Source organism: Euleptes europaea, chromosome 12 (genome assembly GCF_029931775.1).
Source record: "Euleptes europaea isolate rEulEur1 chromosome 12, rEulEur1.hap1, whole genome shotgun sequence".
Taxonomy (NCBI): domain Eukaryota; kingdom Metazoa; phylum Chordata; class Lepidosauria; order Squamata; family Sphaerodactylidae; genus Euleptes; species Euleptes europaea.
In genome coordinates this window covers 37,337,198-37,356,626 of record NC_079323.1, presented here as the reverse complement: position 1 = coordinate 37,356,626, position 19,429 = coordinate 37,337,198, and the positions used below count along the sequence as shown (strand labels likewise).

At 43.2% G+C, this 19,429-nt stretch overlaps 1 protein-coding gene across 1 annotated transcript in view; it reads left to right on the top strand.

Annotated features, from left to right (window-relative positions):
• Nucleotides 1-19,429, top strand: part of MYH15 (myosin heavy chain 15) — a 307,159-nt gene that overhangs the window by 62,323 nt on the left and 225,407 nt on the right. Inside the window, exons 21-29 of the mRNA XM_056858547.1 lie at nucleotides 159-282; nucleotides 4,017-4,153; nucleotides 6,591-6,846; nucleotides 10,492-10,734; nucleotides 11,853-12,029; nucleotides 12,470-12,615; nucleotides 14,333-14,423; nucleotides 16,536-16,925; nucleotides 17,886-18,012. Coding sequence (XP_056714525.1) covers nucleotides 159-282; nucleotides 4,017-4,153; nucleotides 6,591-6,846; nucleotides 10,492-10,734; nucleotides 11,853-12,029; nucleotides 12,470-12,615; nucleotides 14,333-14,423; nucleotides 16,536-16,925; nucleotides 17,886-18,012 — 1,691 coding nt within the window. The remainder of the gene's footprint in view (nucleotides 1-158; nucleotides 283-4,016; nucleotides 4,154-6,590; nucleotides 6,847-10,491; nucleotides 10,735-11,852; nucleotides 12,030-12,469; nucleotides 12,616-14,332; nucleotides 14,424-16,535; nucleotides 16,926-17,885; nucleotides 18,013-19,429) is intronic.

Sequence of the window (19,429 nt, the reverse complement as noted above, 5' to 3'; positions counted from 1 at the left end):
TTCTCACTTCAGTTATCCCTCTCTTGGATTGGTCTGGTGGCAAGTATTTTCTAGTGAGACAGATGTAAATATCAACTTCACCAGTTACTCTTGATTTGTGCAGTTTCCTGTCCCAGAGTTTCATTTATTTATACAAGTTCTTTATTGGCCATTATAAGGTACCGTATTTTGAATCCTTCTGCAATTCCAGAGGACAAGTTTGTGGACAGTAGAAAAGCTGCTGAAAAATTACTTGGCTCTTTAGACATTGATCATAGCCAGTACCGGTTTGGACACACGAAGGTAGGCTTTCAGACTTTTCTTATACTCAGTGAATAGTCAGGGAGTACTGGAAGTTCTTGAGGCTGGATTTAGGGTCCCATTTTCAATCCCCAGCATCTCCAGTGTGGAAAGGATTCAGTAGCAGGTGATGTGAAAGACTCTGCCTGAGACCCTGGATAGCCACTGCCAGTCTGAGTAGAAAATACTGACCTTGATGGTAGGGTTGCCAACCTCCAGGTACTAGCTGGAGATCTCCTGCTATTACAGTTGATCTCCAGCCAATAGAGATCAATTTACCTGGAGAAAATGGCCGCTTTGGCAATTGGACTCTATGACATTGAAGTCTCTCCCCTCCCCAAACCCCGCCCTCCTCAGGCTCCACCCCGAAAACCTCCCGCTGGTGGCAAAGAGGGACCTGGCAACTCTACTTGATGGACTGATTCAATATAAGGCAACTTCATGTGTTCAAGTAGATATGTGCATAAATTTTGTTGTGTTGTGGTTTTAGTCATGTGAGTAACTCCCAGTCGCACTCCCATGACTGGGAAGTGTAATGAGAGTCTTAGGCCTAATAGACTGAGGTCATCGATCAACTGTGGCCTGAATGATATGTCTAAAAAACAATCGCATATTTTAATGCCATTGAAAAGTTTTTACTAAAAAACCCTTGCTTCCTCCCTCAACATTCTATTATTCTCCATTTTTTGATCCGTGCTGAAAGTAAAAATAGGGGATGTGTAATGCTTATATACAGTTAGATGACATTCCCAAATGGACGTCAAAAGGAGAAATGTTAACAAGCCAGAACTTTGTTATGGGGCCCTGCTGGAGCCCTGGGGACAATGGATGCTATACCTTTCCCTTGCACTGGCACGACATTTGCAATCCGCTTCTCTATGCAAACGCGGGGCAAGCCTTCCGTTAATGCTGTCTTCTCCTTGCCCATTTTCACCCTCCACATTCTACGCCTCCCTCCATTTAATGTCTAGTTTAATTTGAACTTGTTAGTGATTTACCTAACCTGGAGCTTCGGATTGTTTAGAGCAGGGGTGGGGAATGTCAGGCCCGGGGGCCGTATAAGGCCCGCAAAATCATTTGGTCTGGCCCTTCGTGGGTCCTGGCAGATCTCTAGCTCAGAAGGATGCTGCCCTGTCTGAATCTCTTGGGCCCAGCTGGGGACGGCAGAGCTCAAAAACGAGTCGCTCTACGTGGCAGACACTTGGAGCCATCTCCAGTCATGCCTCTTGGCTAAATGTTTGACCAAATGTAGCAGGCTAATTTTTAAGTTGGTAATTTTGTATGGCCCGCGAATGATGTTAGAAATATCCAAATAGCCCTTGGCAGAAAAAAGGTTCCCCACCCCTGGTTTAGAGCCAAACAAAATGTGTTCACTGGGCATCCACGGGCAGGTCTCCAGATGAGGATTTGAGCTGCAAAAGCAGCCCCAAGAGCCCAATTTGGATCAAGGCGCAGTGGGGGTTTTGCAGGGAGGGGTAGCTCTGCTGCTTTCCCATTTTCTCAATCAGAAACTCCCCCTCTATTATTAAGTCATGGGCGGGACAAAGACAGACCCCTGTATCATGTGTAGTTTGGCCCAGCAGTCATTTGTACAGCATCTCATCTCTTGTAAGGAATTCTGATGGGGGCAGGGAAGAAACTCTATTCTAATAAACCTGAGCTATGATGCACCGCATCACTTAAGTGAATTGATTTCAGGGGGCTTACGTGTGCCTAACTCTCTGCGCTATATTGTGGCCTTTGAATGACTCATAGCATTGTTAGCTATGTGGGGGGGGGAGAATTAATATCGTTATAGCACTTCAGATTAAATGACCAGGACAAAAGCAAGCCATAATGCAAATTGTTAAATAAAATTAAAATGAGGCAGGGGATTAGATCAGACAAAAGATCAATAGATACCACCCGGAGAGGTATAATTCTCAGGTCTGATTACACCCACTGCTTTAAAATTGCTGCTATCATTTCTATTAGCTAGATTTTTCAAGTAAATGAATGGGTAATGCAAGAGAATTGAACAGCAAAGTACATGCATTTTAAAAAGCAAATAGAGCAGTACAGAAATATAGCTCAGACTTTCAAATCTGGAGATATGCCTCCATCCGATCTCCTGTCTCCACTTTTAAAAATTTATATGAGTTGCTTTTAGCAAAGTGAAGTGTGTTTATAATGGGGTATAGGCGGCAGAGCCATGCATAGCACAGTACCAGTTTTAGTTGGTCTGATGAGCACCGTTAACTACTAGATTTCACGGTCCCAGTGTTTTGGCTGGAAAATCCAGTTTTGTTTTGGCTTATTCCTTATGCAAATTAAAGCAGTGAGTCTTAGCATTATTTTTAAACCACACGAGTATAAATGGCAATGAATCAATCAAATCAGGAACACTGGCAACAAAAATAAGCAACACTAATAACAGAGACATAGACAAACAAACAAAAATGGGCATATTCATACATCCCTTTCCCAGGTCATTTGACCAGACTTGGTAGTATCACTTCACCTGAACTGGGCACAGGATTTTATGTTATATAATTCTTATCCAGCTTCCTGTTCGGGAACCTGCTTGGAAAGTCAGGACCAGTCAAACTCCGTTTTTGCAATTTTGTTTTACAGCTCAACTTAAATTGTTCCGTATCTCATAAAAAGGGGAGGTTGTTCCAGATGTTTTTGTTTGTTTTACTGTATCAACTCAAAAACAAGACTTAAAAAAAACATTTTGTGGGACTTTTAAAGGGGGGGCATCTTTAGTTTGCATACAAATTCACCACTATGCAAACTTACCCCCATTCGGTTACTGTTGAGGGCTGCATGCAGAGAAAGGCAAGAAGGTTTACCTTCTTTCGGAAGGCTAGAAATGCTGTCAGGCGCCCTCTTTCCTTCCACACATTGTGGCTAATCCAAAAGGCATGGAAAGAGAGTCCAGTGTCTCTACCAGATGGTGAGGAAACTTCAAGCAACCTGCATGACCCAGTTGCCCCACATATGAAGAGGCTTTCCTGGGACTTGGTTGGGGGAAGAAAGGAGGGAGGGAGAAAAGAAAGCCAACCTGAGCTGTCCTGTGGAGAGTGGAACAAGAAAAGGGCCCATGGAGTCTCCAGGCACACAGGGAAGGGGTAAGGGAAGGAGCAAAACTACTCTGCCTTGTACCCACCTCTGGGGTAGCAACTCTAGTGTCAGCAGGCCCAACTAGGGTTGCCAGCTCTTGGTTTTAGAATACCGGGAGATTTGGGGAGAGGAGCCTGAGGAGGGTGGGGTTGGGAGAGGGGAGGGGTTTCATTGGGTTATAATGCCATAGAGGCCACCTTCCTAAGCGGCCATTTTCTCCAGGTGGACTGTTGCCTGGAGATCAGATGTAATGGCAGGAGATCTCCAGCCACCCCCTGGAGATTAGCAGCCCTGTGTGTGGTGCTGAGCAAAGGAGACACACGCTCAGCTCATTCACTGGCAGACGACTTGCAGTGTGTGGTTGCACTATGAATTGTAAGGGTTGGGAGCTGGAGGTGGGGGGGGCTTGGTGGGGAAGGGGCTGGAAAAGGGAGATATAGGCTGATGCCCCCATCTCATCTGGCTGGCCAACTGGTTCACCTCATTGGAGGGGGGGTCATTTTAAATTCAAGGTCATCCATTCTTAGGCTTTAGCCTGTCTTTTTTTTGGGGGGGGGGTTGCCTTAAATTCCGAGGTGTCTTCCTTCTATGTAAATATGGGTAATTTACTAAACCCGTGGTCATTGTTTCAGGTATTCTTTAAGGCTGGCCTCCTGGGTCATTTAGAAGAAATGAGGGATATGAGATTAGCAAAAATTTTAACACTAATTCAAGCAAGATCCCGAGGCAGACTGATGCGCATTGAGTTCCAGAAAATCGTCGAGCGAAGGTATTACAAATATAATCTGTTTATATCCCATGGGCTGATACTGGATGCAAACTGGTAATGGTTGCCTTTTAAAGCTGTTCTTTTAGTTTCAAACGGTATTTCCCAAGTGATGAGCGACTGCAGGTTTGACAGCTGGGAAAAGAATATAATCTTACATCACAAGCAATACCTTAAAGGAAGTCATATGATCATGGCTTTTGATATTATGAGAGTGTGCAAACGTCTTGCGAGTCCTGTCTCTCTATAAGTTCACTGTGCACAAAATACATCTTTTGTGCATCCCTCAATGGTGCAACCATTCTTGGTGTTTGTGCCTTTTACAGGACCGTAACTGGATGGGGTGGGGTGGAGGGCAGCCGCCTCTGTGGCATGCAGAGAGGGTGGCAGAACTCTTCTGTATGTGCCTCTGTGCCGGGCAGGAGAGGCAGTTCTGCCACCCTCTTCACCCCCTCCCCCACAGTTACGGCCCTGGCCTTTTATTGCCACAAAAAACAGAAAAGGTGCTTCTGAAGTGGGTTGTCCCCCTTCCGAAGCAGTCCCGAAACCTCAAACCTAGAAGTCAGGGAAACCTTGTTGAGCAAATGCCATGGGACATGAGTAGGGTTGCCAGCTTCCAGGTAGTAGCTGGAGATCTCCTGCTATTACAACTGATCTCCAGCCAATAGAGAGAAGTTCCCCTGGAAAAAATGTGTTGTTGTTGTTTTGGTTTTTTTTTTTTTTTTTTTTTGGCAATTGCACTCTATGGCATTGAAGTCCCTCCCCTCCCCCAAACCCTGCCCTCTTCAGGCTCTGCCCCCAAAAACTCCCCCCAGTGGCGAAGAGGGACCTGGCAACCCTAGACATGAGGGTCTCCAGGAAGGAGGCAGAAAAGAGCCCCCCACGTCCATTTTCTGCTAGCAAAGCAAGCTTTTCTGCTCACTCAAGTGAGAGAAGCTTTGCCTGATTCCTCATCTTCACTGCACACACCCCCCCACTGCCACATGGCATATTGTGCATGAGGCTTCTCTGACTCCCAGCATTGTGGGTGGGGGGTCACTGGGGTACCGCTGGGGAAGAGCTACATCTGCAGGCATCTTCCACTCATGGTTCACAGGATCCAAACTTTTAACTGTTTTTGCAAAAGGAAGAGATAGGGAGGAGCAAGAAGCACCAGGCAGTTGTTTGTTCTATTTCTATTTTATAGTGTCTAAAACTGCTCTGCATTCCTGGAAGGAAAGAAAGAAACTGTGCCTTTATTATTTACCAAATGAACTAGTAGAAGTGCAACATTATACCTAGGGTTGCCAGGTCCTCTTCGCAACCAGCGGGAGATTTTGGGGGCGGAGCCTGAAGAGGACGGGGTTTGGGGAGGGGAGGGACTTCAATGCCATAGAGTTCAATTGCCAAAGTGGCCATTTTTCTCCAGGTGATCTGATCTCTATCTCCTGGAGATCAGTTGAATTAGCAGGAGATCTCCTGCTAATACCTGGCAGTTGGCAACCCTAATTATACCACAACCAGGGAAAACAGGATCACAGTACTACCCACAAACCTTGCAGGATTTACTAAGGGGAGAGACATGAGAAGCAGCTGCATTTGTTTCAATAGAAGCTTTGCTATCCAGCGCTCATAGGGTGTGGGGGTTGCTAGGTAATCAAAGGTGCCAGATACTAAAGCTCATTGTTCTGCCCCATTTTCTACCCAGAGGAATGCACAGCAAACAAATCCCTCCCCACTGGAATAGCATGAGAATAGTCCCATGCACAGTGGGACCTTTCTCCTCCCCCCCACCCCACACTCCCAGCCACGGAACTGCCCTATGAAGCATGCAGTCAAGGAGGACAACTGTTTGGGAACCTCTGGTACAACTGTCTCCTGGCAGTATTGGTAGGGTTGCCAACCTCCAGGTGGTGGCTGGAGATCTCCTGCTATGACAACTGACCTCCAGGTGACAGAGATCAGTTCCCCTGGAGAAAATGGCCACTTGGGCAATTGGACTCTATGGCATTGAAGTCCCTCCCCTCTCCAAACCCTGCCCTCCTCAGGCTCCACCCCCAAAATCTCCAGGTATTTGCCAACCCGGAGGTGACAACTCTAAGTATTGGGGAGGCTGAGGGGGAAGGAGGCATCCAAGAATTATGTCAGCTGGCAGCTCTGGCTGTCATAAGCCTAGCAATCAGAAGGCATCAAGTTGGCTGGCTGGAGAGGTGGAAGTGGGGCATGCACATGCCAGAAGATGTGGGAGTATGGAGTTCGAGGGTGTGGAGCTTGCCCTCTGGGCGATGACGACTAACGGAGCTTTCTGGATAACTGAGTGCCAGATAACAAAGTTTTTACTGTACATAGAACTCCAATCATGTAGAAAAGCCAAGGAACTAGCATAACGTTCCCTATTTCAAAGATTCGGTGGAAGCATCTCCACATTTCAGGGTGTAGAATATTTTCTTCTTTTATCTAGAGATGCACTTCTTGTGATCCAGTGGAACATCCGAGCCTTCATGGTTGTGAAAAACTGGCCTTGGATGAAGCTCTTTTTTAAGATCAAACCCCTGCTGAAGTCCGCAGAAACAGAGAAAGAAATGGCCAATATGAAGGAAGAGTTCCTGAAACTAAAGGAGGCCTTGGAGAAATCTGAAGCCAGGAGGAAAGAACTGGAAGAAAAGCAAGTGTCCTTGGTTCAGGAGAAGAATGACCTGCTCCTCCAGGTTCAAGCAGTGAGTGGACCCTAATCTTTTTTTAATTGACAAAACAAATGAGGTTTGAGACACAAACAGGAAGGAATGTAGGAAATTCACAACTACCTCCCCCCACAATACCTCAGTGACTCCTACTCCATGCCCAGAAGATGCCCCCCCAAAAATCTTCCAGGATTCCTGGCCAATGTGGCCTGGAGGAAAATTGCTTCTTGACCCCAAAGTGGCGATCTGCATTTCCATGGGCATGTAAGAAAGGGCCACAAGAGCCAAACACTGACGCAACCCTTCCTTCCCTCCCTCTCATGAACTGCCTAAGTTCACAGAATCAGCATTGCCGAAAAATGGCCATCTAGCTTAAAAACCATCAAAGGAGAGCCCACCACCTCCTGAGGAAGCCTGTTCCACTGAAGATTCATGTGGTGGTATGAATAGATGAATATTGATCCTAAGACCAAGCCAGAACCATTTTTGCAGATTACATTGTAAATAGCAAAAATAGATTTCATCAGTTACCAATGCTGTTGGCAAGAACTGGCTTTGACTGAGAAAAGAGATTATTAATGTTTTCACAGCGAAATATTTTTAGACCTTTCTAAATATACTTGAGATAAAATATAGCTGACCAACAATACAAAATGCTTTTTAAAAATTTTAAATTGTAGAAAAATCAGATGACTTCATTTAACCCAATCCTTGTCACAGTTCCAAGTAAAATTGACAGTAATTAATATATTGGAGCTATGCTGCCCAGAGACTTCAAACAATTTTTTTTAAGATAATAAAGAGATCACAGAATGCAGGGAATTCTAGGCAATTGTCACTCAGCATTAGTGATTCTAGGTACCCACCAATAGTTGCCTGTGAAAGTTTCACAAACCATTACACACAGCCACGCTAATAGCGATGGAATTGTCATCCAAGGGAGAGTAACATTATTAGGTGACAAAATATTGCAATTGGAATGCTGGGAAAATATGATCTTACGGCCACAGAAGTGCTACTCTGAGGAACAATCTTTAGTTCCCAGACAAACAAGAAACAGCTCTGCACTGTTTATGTATCTAGTAGTCATGCACAGGCTCTCAGACATCTGCATTGTCAGATATGGAAACTATGAAAGCAAATCACGATTGTGTGTATAAATAACAGGGGCAGTATAAAAAAATCTTTCCATCCTCTTAATGTGGAAGAAATATGCTGTTATTTGAAGATTGAATTTCATAATTAAATATGCAGAAAAATCCTGTCACTGTAAAATATAGACACTGGGAACATTATAGAATCATAGAGTTGGAAGGGACCACCAGGGTCATCTAGTCCAACCCCCTGCACAATGCAGGAAATTAACAACTACCTCCCCCCACATCCCCAGTGACCCCAACCCTCCCCCCGCCATGCAGGATCCCACAATCAAAGCACTTCCGACAGATGGCCATCTAGTCTCTGCTTAAAGACCTCCAAAGACGGGGACTCCACCACCCTCCGAGGCAACACATTCCACCGTCGAACAGCCCTCACCATCAGAAAGTTCTTCTAATGTTTAGGTGGAATCACTTTTCTATTAGTTTAAATCCATTACTCCGTTTCCTAGTCTCTGGAGCAACAGAGAACAAGCTAGTTCCCTCATCAACATGACATCCCTTCAAATATTTAAACATGGCTATCATGTCTCCCCTCAGCCTTCTTTTCTCCAAACTAAACAAACCCAACTCCCTAAATCTCTCCTCATAGGGCATGGATTCCAGACCTTTGACCATTCTGGTCGCCCTCCTCTGGACACACTCCAACTTGTCAACATCCTTCTTAAATTGTGGAGCCCAAAACTGGACACAGTATTCCAAGTGAGGTCTGACCAATGCAAAATACAGTGGTAGTGTTACTTCCCTTTATCTAGACACAATACTCCTATTGATGCAGCCCAGAATTGCATTGGCCTTCTTAGCCGCCAGATCACACTGTTGACTCATGTTCTGTTTGTGGTCCACTAAGACTCCCAGATTTCTTTCACATGTACATTCATATTCAGCTGTTATATGTATGTCAGTGTGTATATTTAGTATTACGTTTACACTTCCCAATACTGCATCTTGAAGTCAGAATTGTAAAATAACAATTGGTCTTGATAATTTATTCAACGAAGGATTACAGCTTTAGCTTTATTCTGCATTAGTTTACATTACATGTAAATAAATGAACTACAAAACTTAAAAGGCTTGGATAGAAATACTAATGTTCTTATCTCTATTCCAGTCTATTGAGTCTGTTACCATGGTAAATCAGTGAATCAGGGAGATGTTAAACTTGGAAATGTGACATTTTACATACAGTTTGCAGTTGTGCTACAGCACTAGCAAGGACATTAAAAATTACCAGCTCCCCCGCCCTAAAAAAAGCTTGCTTGAGGGCTAATGTCGTGCGTCAACATAAATGAATGTTTATTGTTGTTATTATACACAGCCATTTTAATGGGCAGAGTAATTATAATCCTCGTCTTGTACATCCTTGTAAAACCATGTGGGACGTTATTATTTTTGTTTTTAAATGGGGAAACTGAAGCTGAGATAGTCAGTTGATGTTAGTGTTACTTGCCCATATCTTTCTGTGAACAACCTTTTTCTCCAGTGTGAGGTTTTTTCTATGGAACTCCCTACCTAGACAGGCTTACTCCTGAGTTTTGGGGGTTCTTTAGGGGGCTTGTACAAATAGTTCTTTTTAAAAGAGCTTTTTTATCATGTGGGGGCTTATGTTGCTGATCTGTCTGCATCGTTGGTTCTTTGCCTTTTATCTTTATCTAGCTATCCAGCGTGATGTAGTGGTTAAGAGTGGCGGACTCTAATCTGGAGAACTGGGTTCGATTCCCCACTCCTCCGCATGAAGCCCACGCAGAGGCAGGCAATGGCAAACCACCTCTGAACGTCTCTTGCCTTGAAAACCCTACGGGGTTGCCATGAGTCAGATGTGACTTGACGGCACTTTACACACACCCAGCTCTCTGATAGTTAGATAGGCTTGTTGCTTGGCTGTTTTGTTTCAGTGTCGTCTCGTTTTTAATGGCTGTGTTATTCGAGAGAACCCATGATAGCTGGATTTGGTGATACAGCAGGGATGTCACTACATTTTGTGACTGCTCTACTGTGATTAGAAATTTGAAAATTCGTTTGTAGTTTCTCACATGTGAGAAGAAATTGTGGTGCTCTTTCTCCTGACCAAAATAACAATATTTGATAGTAAAATTGACGTTAACGTTGATAACCCCTTTCTGTTGCCTGAATGAAATAAAATGGCATTTAAAAAGCACAAAGAAACAAAATGGAAAATCTTGCAAAGAAAATAGGATGAAATGCTCACTACAAATATATACAAAAACTGAAAGACAAGAAATGATGTATTTGTACATTTTTGTGAGACAGGCATTTTGAGTATAAATACAGAAATCTAGGCCTTCACCGTTCTATCCACTGGATTACGATGACATTAGGAACGCGTATCCTTAGGGATACATGTTAATCCTTTTTGTGAACTGTTCATAACCTGAATATCTGCAAAGTGTGTGGGCATAGGTCTCATGGAAGAGAGGGAAGTTGTGGGTTTTAATCTGTTTGCTAAAGAACAAGTGTCTGTCCTCGGCTTGCCACTAATATAGCCTTCTGTAAATTGTGACAGGAGCAAGACACCCTCGCAGATGCTGAAGAACGATGTGACTTGCTGATTAAATCCAAGATCCAGCTAGAGGCCAAAGTCAAAGAGCTGACTGAGCGGGTGGAAGATGAAGAAGAGATGAACTCGGAGCTGACATCCAAGAAGCGAAAGCTGGAAGACGAATGCTCTGAGCTGAAGAAAGACATTGATGACCTTGAAATAACACTGGCAAAAGTCGAGAAAGAAAAACATGCTACTGAAAACAAGGTGTCCTAAATACCTTGCCATAAAACTGCTGTATATAATGCTAGATAATATGAAAGTAGTGCATTTTCTTAGGAAGACTTGTGGTTGAGAAAGATATAAGTTTTGATGTATATTGAGCAATCTGGTCTGCCTTCGCTATGATAGTAACCAGCCTACTTCTTGAACAAAATATACTCTACTTTTTTTTTACTTTCATGAGTAGCCCTTCTCTTCCTCAGTTAATATTCATGTGGACAAATAATATGTGTCCTGATAAATCTAGGGTTGCCACTCTCCAGGTGGTCAATATAAACAAAACAAAAGCACTCCAGGTGGTGGCTGGAGATCTCCCAGAATTAGAGCTGGTCTCTAGGAAACAGAGATCAGTTCCCCTTAAGGAAACAGCTGCTTTGGAAGGTGGACTCGATGGCATTATACCCCACTGAAGTCCCTCCCCTTTCCAAATTCCACCCTCCCCAGGCTCCACCCCCATATCACCAGGAATTTCCCAACCAGAGCAGGCCACCCTAGATAAATCTGTCAGTCAGCAATTTCTGTGATCACAACAACTGGAAATAATAACAGAATATATTAAGTACCCGGTTTCTGGGCCAATATTTGATTGCTCGGATCTTCACATTTAATGCCTAAGTCATAGAAAGTAGCTAGCCAACTCATGTTTTCTTTGCTCCCATCTGCTAGCTGGTTTCCTTCCTTTCCCATTAGGCTTGCCAACCTCCAGGTGGTAGCTGGAGATCTCCCGCTATTACACCTGAAGTCCAGGCAATAGAAATCGGTTCCCCTGGAGAAAATGGCCGCTTTTGCAATTGGACTCAGTGGCATTGAAGTCCCTCCCCTCTCCGAACCCTGCCCTCCTCAGACTGCACCCCCAAAATCTCCAGGTATTTCCCAACCTGGAGCTGGCAACCCTATCTCCCATCTATACAGTTCATTTTAGTGCACCCAGTTAAAGTCTACCAGAGCTTGCCCGAGCAAGGAATTAATGGTGTGACCTTCTCCCGTGTTGATCGATGGGGCTTTGCTCAGCACAGCTGCAGTGCCGGCAGTCCTCTCAAGTAAGGGGTGAAAAATACCTGACTAAAGTTGATTTTACACAGATCTCTCCCTCTTCCCCTTAGGTTAAGAATCTGACAGAAGAAATGGCTTCACTTGATGAGACTATCAGCAAGCTTACAAAAGAAAAGAAGTCCTTGCAGGAAGCTCATCAGCAGGCTTTGGATGACCTGCAGGTTGAGGAGGACAAAGTCAACACCCTGAGTAAAGCGAAAGTGAAATTGGAACAGCAAGTGGATGATGTACGTTTGCTCTGCTGTGCGTTTTTCAAAGTTTTTTTTTTTTATTGGGGAAGCTGTAAAGATTTGTTTTGTCCTATTTAAATTTCAGGCCCATTATTTGCCCTGTAGGTGAGTGTTCAGACTAAAAGCAAGCCTGTTACACCTCTGAACAGAAGGTAGATGGAAGAAATGCATTTTTTGCATTTGTGTGTAGAGCTACATGATTGGGAAGGAAATGGATATTTCCCCTTAGTTCTTTTGTCTTTATCAGCACGTTCTTTTTGGTGCCAGAGGACAGTTTGAAGACACAGAAGGGAAAATAGAGAGCTGGACCTGGTATAGCATGGCTTACAAAACAAAAACCCTACTTCTCAAGGGTTGTCAATTTCTGTGGTCCATGAAGTACACAAATTATTAAAGATCTGATTTTCATCTGTACTTGCATTTCTTCATCTCTGTAGCTTGAGGGTTCTCTTGAGCAAGAAAAGAAAGTGAGGATGGATCTGGAAAGGGCCAAACGCAAACTGGAAGGAGACTTGAAATTGACTCAAGAGAGTGTCATGGATTTGGAGAATGATAAGATACAAATGGATGAAAAGTTAAAGAAGTAAGATGATATTTATAATATTAGTGTCTGTTTAAACGGTAAAAAAAACCCACTGGGCATATGACTCTTGGAACTTTCTAATATTTCATACTCTCTTAATTTAAAATACGAGAATGGCGTATTAATCATAGTATGTAATTTTACTGCATGTCAGGCATGCAAAACTGGTGGTTGGCCATAGTGAACAAACCCTTGCTTTTTCAGTCCCAGAAAGGCAGCAAAATACAAGAGGTTAAGTAAGCTCTTAGTACGATACTATACATCATGTCTTTTATTTATTGAATCTCAAATTGTGCAGGGTTGCTGTATGCCAAATCAGAAGTAGGATTGCCTGGGAATGTAATTATATAAACCTGGGGCATGGAAAGGATCTACCAGAGCCCTGGAGATCCTTCAGATCTGTCATAAGTAATAGAAGGTTAGGCTTCCCATGGTAGTTGTTTTTCTTTCTTTCCCATCTGGCATGAAATCTGGAATTCAATTCTACATTAGAACAGGCTGAGGGTTGGCAAGTGTTGGATCAGTATATGGGAATATGAAGCCAAGCAGTTTCTCTTGCCAACAGATACAGGATCTCTATGTTACTTAGACTGGGTGCCTGTTCTTTTTGTCATTGTATGGCACCTAGTGGTTTTCTTAAGGCACTGGAAATATAATAATACTTTAATGTGCAATATATGGAAGGGGACATCAATGGCAGCCAAGTGGTAACCTGGGCAACCAAGAGAGTTAAGTGTAACCAGCTGGAGGAAAATGGTATGTGGGAAGCATGAGTTTGTGTGTGCCTTGTATAGCAAGAGGAGAAGAGGAGTAGGAGTTGGTTTTTATATGCTGACTTTCTTTACCACTTAAGGAAGAATCAAACTGGCTTACAATCACCTTCCCTTCCCCTTCCCACAACAGACACCCTGTGAGGTGGGTGGGCCTGAGAGAGCTCTAAGAGAGTTGTGGCTAGTCCAAGTTCACCCAGCTGGCTTCAAGTGGAGGAGTGGGGAAACCAACCCAGTTCTCCAGAATAGTGTCCACAGCTAATGTGGGGGAGTGAGGAATCAAACCCGGTTCTCCAGATTAGAGTCGACCGCTCCTACCCACCGCTCTTAACCAGTACACCATGCTGGCTGAGAGGTGAGAGACCAGTAGTCTTGCTGAAGACGATAAGGCCATGTCTGTACAGGAGGCTGCTCAGAAGGTCCGGCTTCCAAATACGGAAATGGGAACAATGAGAAGTGCCAAGGAGGACAATTTGAAAACTTCTTGAGTAAAATTAAACTGTGGACATCGGAGATTAGGATATGGTCAACCTTGGTTAGCTAAGAAGAACTCAAAGAGTTGTAAAGCATAGTTGGGACATGCCTGACTGGAAGGAATCTTTCAGAAGTGGGAGCGTGAAGATATGGGGCAGTGATAATTATACAGTAATTTTTGCAGTTAGGGTGTTTCTCTTGGCCATTTCTCTCTTTTGTTGAACTGTTGGCTTGTGACCCCCTCCTTTTCTGTGTGTCTGTCTGTGTGTGTATCATATACTTTTCTATATAAATATTTGTTAATGTTCCCTGCTATTCTTTATACTAAAAGCCAGGGGGTTTTTTTGTACCAATTGCCATAATAATATTAATAATAGTGCTTATTGCTTCAGATATGGCATCCTCCTTAGAAACTAGTAAAATGATCTTACCCTAAGCACTAGTTCTCAATTAAGTATATATTGCAATTACAGGAAAGAATTTGAAATTAGTCACCTGAACTCCAGGATTGAGGATGAACAAGCCATAGTGATACAGCTCCAAAAAAAGATAAAAGAACTTCAGGTAAATTATTCATGCTTTGTTGCTGGATACATAGGCTAATGTACAGTTAGAGAGCTTTAGTTTCTGAGCAGACAATTGCATCTGAACTTCAGGTTATTAGAATCCACAGCATAATTATTTAAACAATATAAGAAGTGTCCGTCTGGATCACACCCAATGTATATTTAGTCCAGCATTCCATTTCCAGTGGTGGTCAGTCTAGGGAAGCCCACAATGCCACAGCTGTCTCTTGTTGTTCACTTCCAGCAAAGATCATTCAGAGGACTACTTCTTGTGAATATGAAGATACCATATGAATCTTATGGCTTGTAGCCACTAATAGACTTTTGTGTGCCATCAAGTCACAGCCGACTTATGGCGACTCTGTTGGGTTTTCAAGGCAAGAGATGTTCAGAGATGGTTTGCCATTGCCTCTGCATTACGACCCTAGACTTCCTTGGTGGTCTCCCATCCAAATACTAACCAGGGCTGAATTAATAGACCTATCCTCCATACATTTGTTTAATTCCTTTTAAAGGCAACTAAATGAGTGACTCTCACTGTATCTTCTGACAGTGAACTGAGAGCTGGGAACAATCAGACAATCACAGCTGTGTGTTGAATATGCAATTTGGAAATTTCTTCCCTGTAACCTGATCTTTCTCTCCAGGATTCTATAAGCTCTTGTGGGCTTGAGCAGGCCAGTATCCCTGTCTTCCTCTAGGATTTTTCCCCTTTATAACTTGCAACTGCTCTCAACGTTCCATGTCTCCATGTTTGTAAAATCCAAACAAACATGGGTGCATTGACATGTTGAAGTCAGATGTGGTAAATACAGGTTTACATTTCCATAATCATGAAGTTCACTGGGTGATTTTGGCAAAGTCACAGTATTTCAACCTAAATGAACTCATGGTATAGTTGACAGTGCCATCCTATGCAGAGTTTCTGCCCTCTAACCACTGATTTCAGTAGGTTTAGACAGGTGTACTTTTTTTTGGTAGATTTCACTGTGGATTTCATGTCACCTTGAATTCCTGGGAGGAAAAGCAGGAATAAAAAATCCTTAGAAACCAAGGGGTAACCTTTTTACCACACAGACATCAGCTCCCATTTTATAGCATGTTAAAATGGCAGCATATCTCTGTACCATGAGTTAAAGAAGGAAGCTGAACAACCAGAATAAAACTTCTACCAATGTAACCATCCCTCTCTTGATGGAGAAACTGATGGTATGAAGGCATGTATGGAATCTTATTCTTGAACAGGAGGAAACATGGGACATAGCTGTGGGTCTGGTAATTTAAAATGAATATTAACAGTTATGGAAAGGAGCAGAAGAAAGTAATAGAGACAAAATGTCTTTTAGCAGAATGCAAAGCATCTTCCTTTGAATGTGATGTCATATGTTTCAAGCACCCAGGGATATGTTAGTCAGTAAAAGAACAGGCTATACCTCAAAGGAAACTGCTGCAAACTGTTGGATGAGTCACACTGGCTCTGAAGTTTACCCTAAAATAAGAACTCTTTCAGGAACCCCCCCCCCCAAAAAAAACACATCTTCTTGGCTGGTGATCTGTAGAGGCTCAATGACCTCATTGGGTTTGCAGCTGCCAAAATTGCTCTTTGTGTTCTTCTGGAGGGTATGGGATGGCCATTAATAATTCTGCAACTTGCTTCTTGACCAGAGGCAGAATGTGTGGCTAATCAGCTTTGACAGTTCTAGTTCAGAGGTGAAACATGGAAAGAGGCCATAAAAATTTGAATCTACCCTGTATCTTTATTCTATTCCCCTCATTATAGAGTGGTACACAGCAATCTTCATAAGAAACGCCACCACTTATGTTACCCTCCATCTTGTTTTGATGCATGTCTCTTCTTTACACCCATAACTCTCATGGGCCTGATGTCTTGTGGAGGTGGTGCAGATGTTACCCTGTTGTTTGAGTAGGTAACTAAAGTTTTTGTCAGCTCCTAATGTTCTTACATGGGTAGGGAGCTAACATCTTCATTTTGAATGTGGGGGTCAGAAGTGATATCATAAAAGTTACTTAGATTGGTTCTGACATCTTTAAAAAGAGGATCCATGAAGTTTAGGGTGTTGCTATTATATAATGTTGTCCTGTTTATTAGGCCCGCATAGAAGAGCTTGAAGAAGAGCTGGAAGCAGAAAGAGCTGCCCGAGCAAAAGTGGAAAAGCAAAGATCAGACTTGGCTCGAGAGCTGGATGAGTTGAGTGAGCGGCTAGAAGAGGCGGGAGGAGCCACTTCAGCACAGCTGGAGATGAACAAAAAACGGGAGGCGGAGTTTCTGAAACTGCGGCGGGACCTTGAAGAAGCCACACTGCACTATGAAGCCACTGCTGCCACTCTGAGGAAGAAGCACGCAGACAGCATGGCAGAGCTCGGGGAGCAAGTGGACAATTTGCAGAGGGTCAAACAGAAACTGGAGAAAGAGAAGAGCGAGCTGAAGCTGGAAGTGGACGACCTGTCGTCCAATATGGAGCAGCTGGTTAAGGGAAAGGTAAAAACTCTGGGGTTAATCTTGACGATGACAGACCGCCGTCAAATCTCCTCTGTCTTCATTCCAGCAATCTTCACAGCAGGGAGTAATATTTGAATGCCTTTCGCCAATACCCAGTTGATATACATTTTGCATGCCACTGTTGTCTGTTTCTAGATCTCCATGCAAATGGTACATGAGTTTAGACCAACACATGTGGCACAGGTGTTTTAACATTGGCAGAAAGCATTACAGACCCAATGTGTTCTGGTCTATTCGGTCAGTAACTAGTCAATACCCAGTTGGATATATAAAAAGCAGTTCCACAGATGGCTTTGAGAATCAAGCTATTCTTCCACAGGAAGTTAAAACTAGTATATTTATTTTAGAAAAATGAAGATGGGAATTTGTCTCTCTCAGTATGATCTTTGAAAAAGCTTCCATCAAACTTTTCTCAAATAAATGATATAGAGAAGAACTGCAGAATATTCCTATGGGAATATTTACTTTCCCCTCAATATTAGGTGGAATCTGTTAAGAAGCATGATCTTACAGCTCACAGATCTGTCATTCTGTTTAAACTAAAGTGAGATTTTTTCCATGATATCAGCTCTGTTGAAGAATTCAAACTGCTATTAATTAAATGTCTTATACTCTTCCATCTGGCCACCCACTTCTATGTAGTAGCGCTATTTTTTTTAATGATTCCAGTAAAAAAAATGAAACTACTACAAAAAAGCCTATGTATAAAAGCATATATTGGTACTTAAAAGGACTTAGTGTTAGCAGGTTCATTCCTCATTTTCTTTGCTAGTATTCGCATTGCTTTTATTGCCAAGGTTTTTCTTTCTGCTCGCACAAAACAAGTGTGCCATTAATACTCTTTGTAAGATTATCAGAGATTAGCCTTAAGGGAAAAATGAACGAACAATGCATGTTGTCTGGGATATGATACAATAACCTTGGTTCCCATTCCATTAGGCAAATGCAGAGAAACTCTGTCGCACTTTTGAGGACCAGCTGAATGAGGCAAAAACAAAACTGGATGAGATGACCCGCCTGACGAGTGACCTCACTGCCCAAAAAGGAAAGCTGCAGACTGAGAATGGTAGGTTGGACAAACACAGGAAGTATGTCAGAACCATAGTTACAAGTTACCACACCAGTAGTTGCTGCACCAGTTATTGTACCAGTGGTTACATGGAACATGCCTCTTCTTTGCTTCCCTTGCTCCTCTTTCTTTGATTCGTGTGATAGTGAGGACAAAACTACGCGTTACACTTCGCATGAGTTACCGGTTCCGAGTCCCCGGTAGCAACCCCTGTGAAAAAGCACAGTAAGGACTCAATCAGATTGGGACTATGATGAAGACATGAAGCTGCCTTATACTTAATCAGACCCTTGGTCCATCAAATTCAGTATTGTCTGCTCAGACTGGCAGTGGCTCTCCAGAGTCTCAGGCAAAGGTCTTTCACATCACCTACTTGCCTAGTCCCTTTAACTGGAAATTCTAGGGATTGAACCTGGGACCTTCTGCATGCCAAGCAGATGCTCTACCACTGAGCCACAGCCCCTCCCCTAATGCATACTGATGGAGTAGGAGAGGTTCCTGCCTTCCATCCATGCCATTTTTAGAAGCCGAAGCAGGAGCCACCACCCCTTCTTGCCACAGTTCCAGTTTGAACTGGGGTCCCACTGTGCTGTTACACACGAGTTCCCACTGGGGTTTCATAACTGCAATATGGCTACCACTCCCTGCTGTGAGCTCATGTAAAGTGTAACATGCAGAGCAGAACTTAGCAGTATACACTGTAGGGAATAGGGAAGAGAGACAGAGAACATTCCTTATATCACCACCCACCTGGTTCTCTGGCCCTGCCTCTGAATCTGTTGTCAGTCCATACAGTGGCTTAATGACCTAATTGGAACCTATCCTAGGAGTGTGTGATCAAATCCAGGCATCAAGCTTACTGTCATGTAGGAATTTGTCCCCATTAGCTACCACTAAGTGGCCAGATGGATATGAAGGAAAGGTTTACTTTGTCTCCCTCTCTTGATCTCCATCACATGTAGGACCTGGTCTGGATCTGCCCATTGCTTCCTTGCATAGGAACTGATTGTGGCTGTGTTAGGTCTACAATTCCACATTGCTGTCTGTGTATATTTTTATATATTTGCTCATATGTTACAGTATGGGAGGGAGGGTGTCTCTGCTTGTATCACACGTTGGAGTGGCTCCCAGCATCTGCTGCCTGCCACTGCTGATATGGATTAGATCATTCAAAGGAATTTTGTGTTGCGCAAATGTACTGTTCTTTCTACACACATTTCACTCATTGATAGTTTATTCACATTCAACATGTGCCTGCTGCTTTCTGTTATCTTTCCCCAACTGCTGACTATTTTTTTTCCTGATATGATGACATTATTTTATATTAGCAGCTTTCTGGGACTGAAGCAACAAAGTGGCTGGCAAAGTTGCCAGAATAGCAGCCCACTTAGATATGCAGCAATTCCATTTAGTG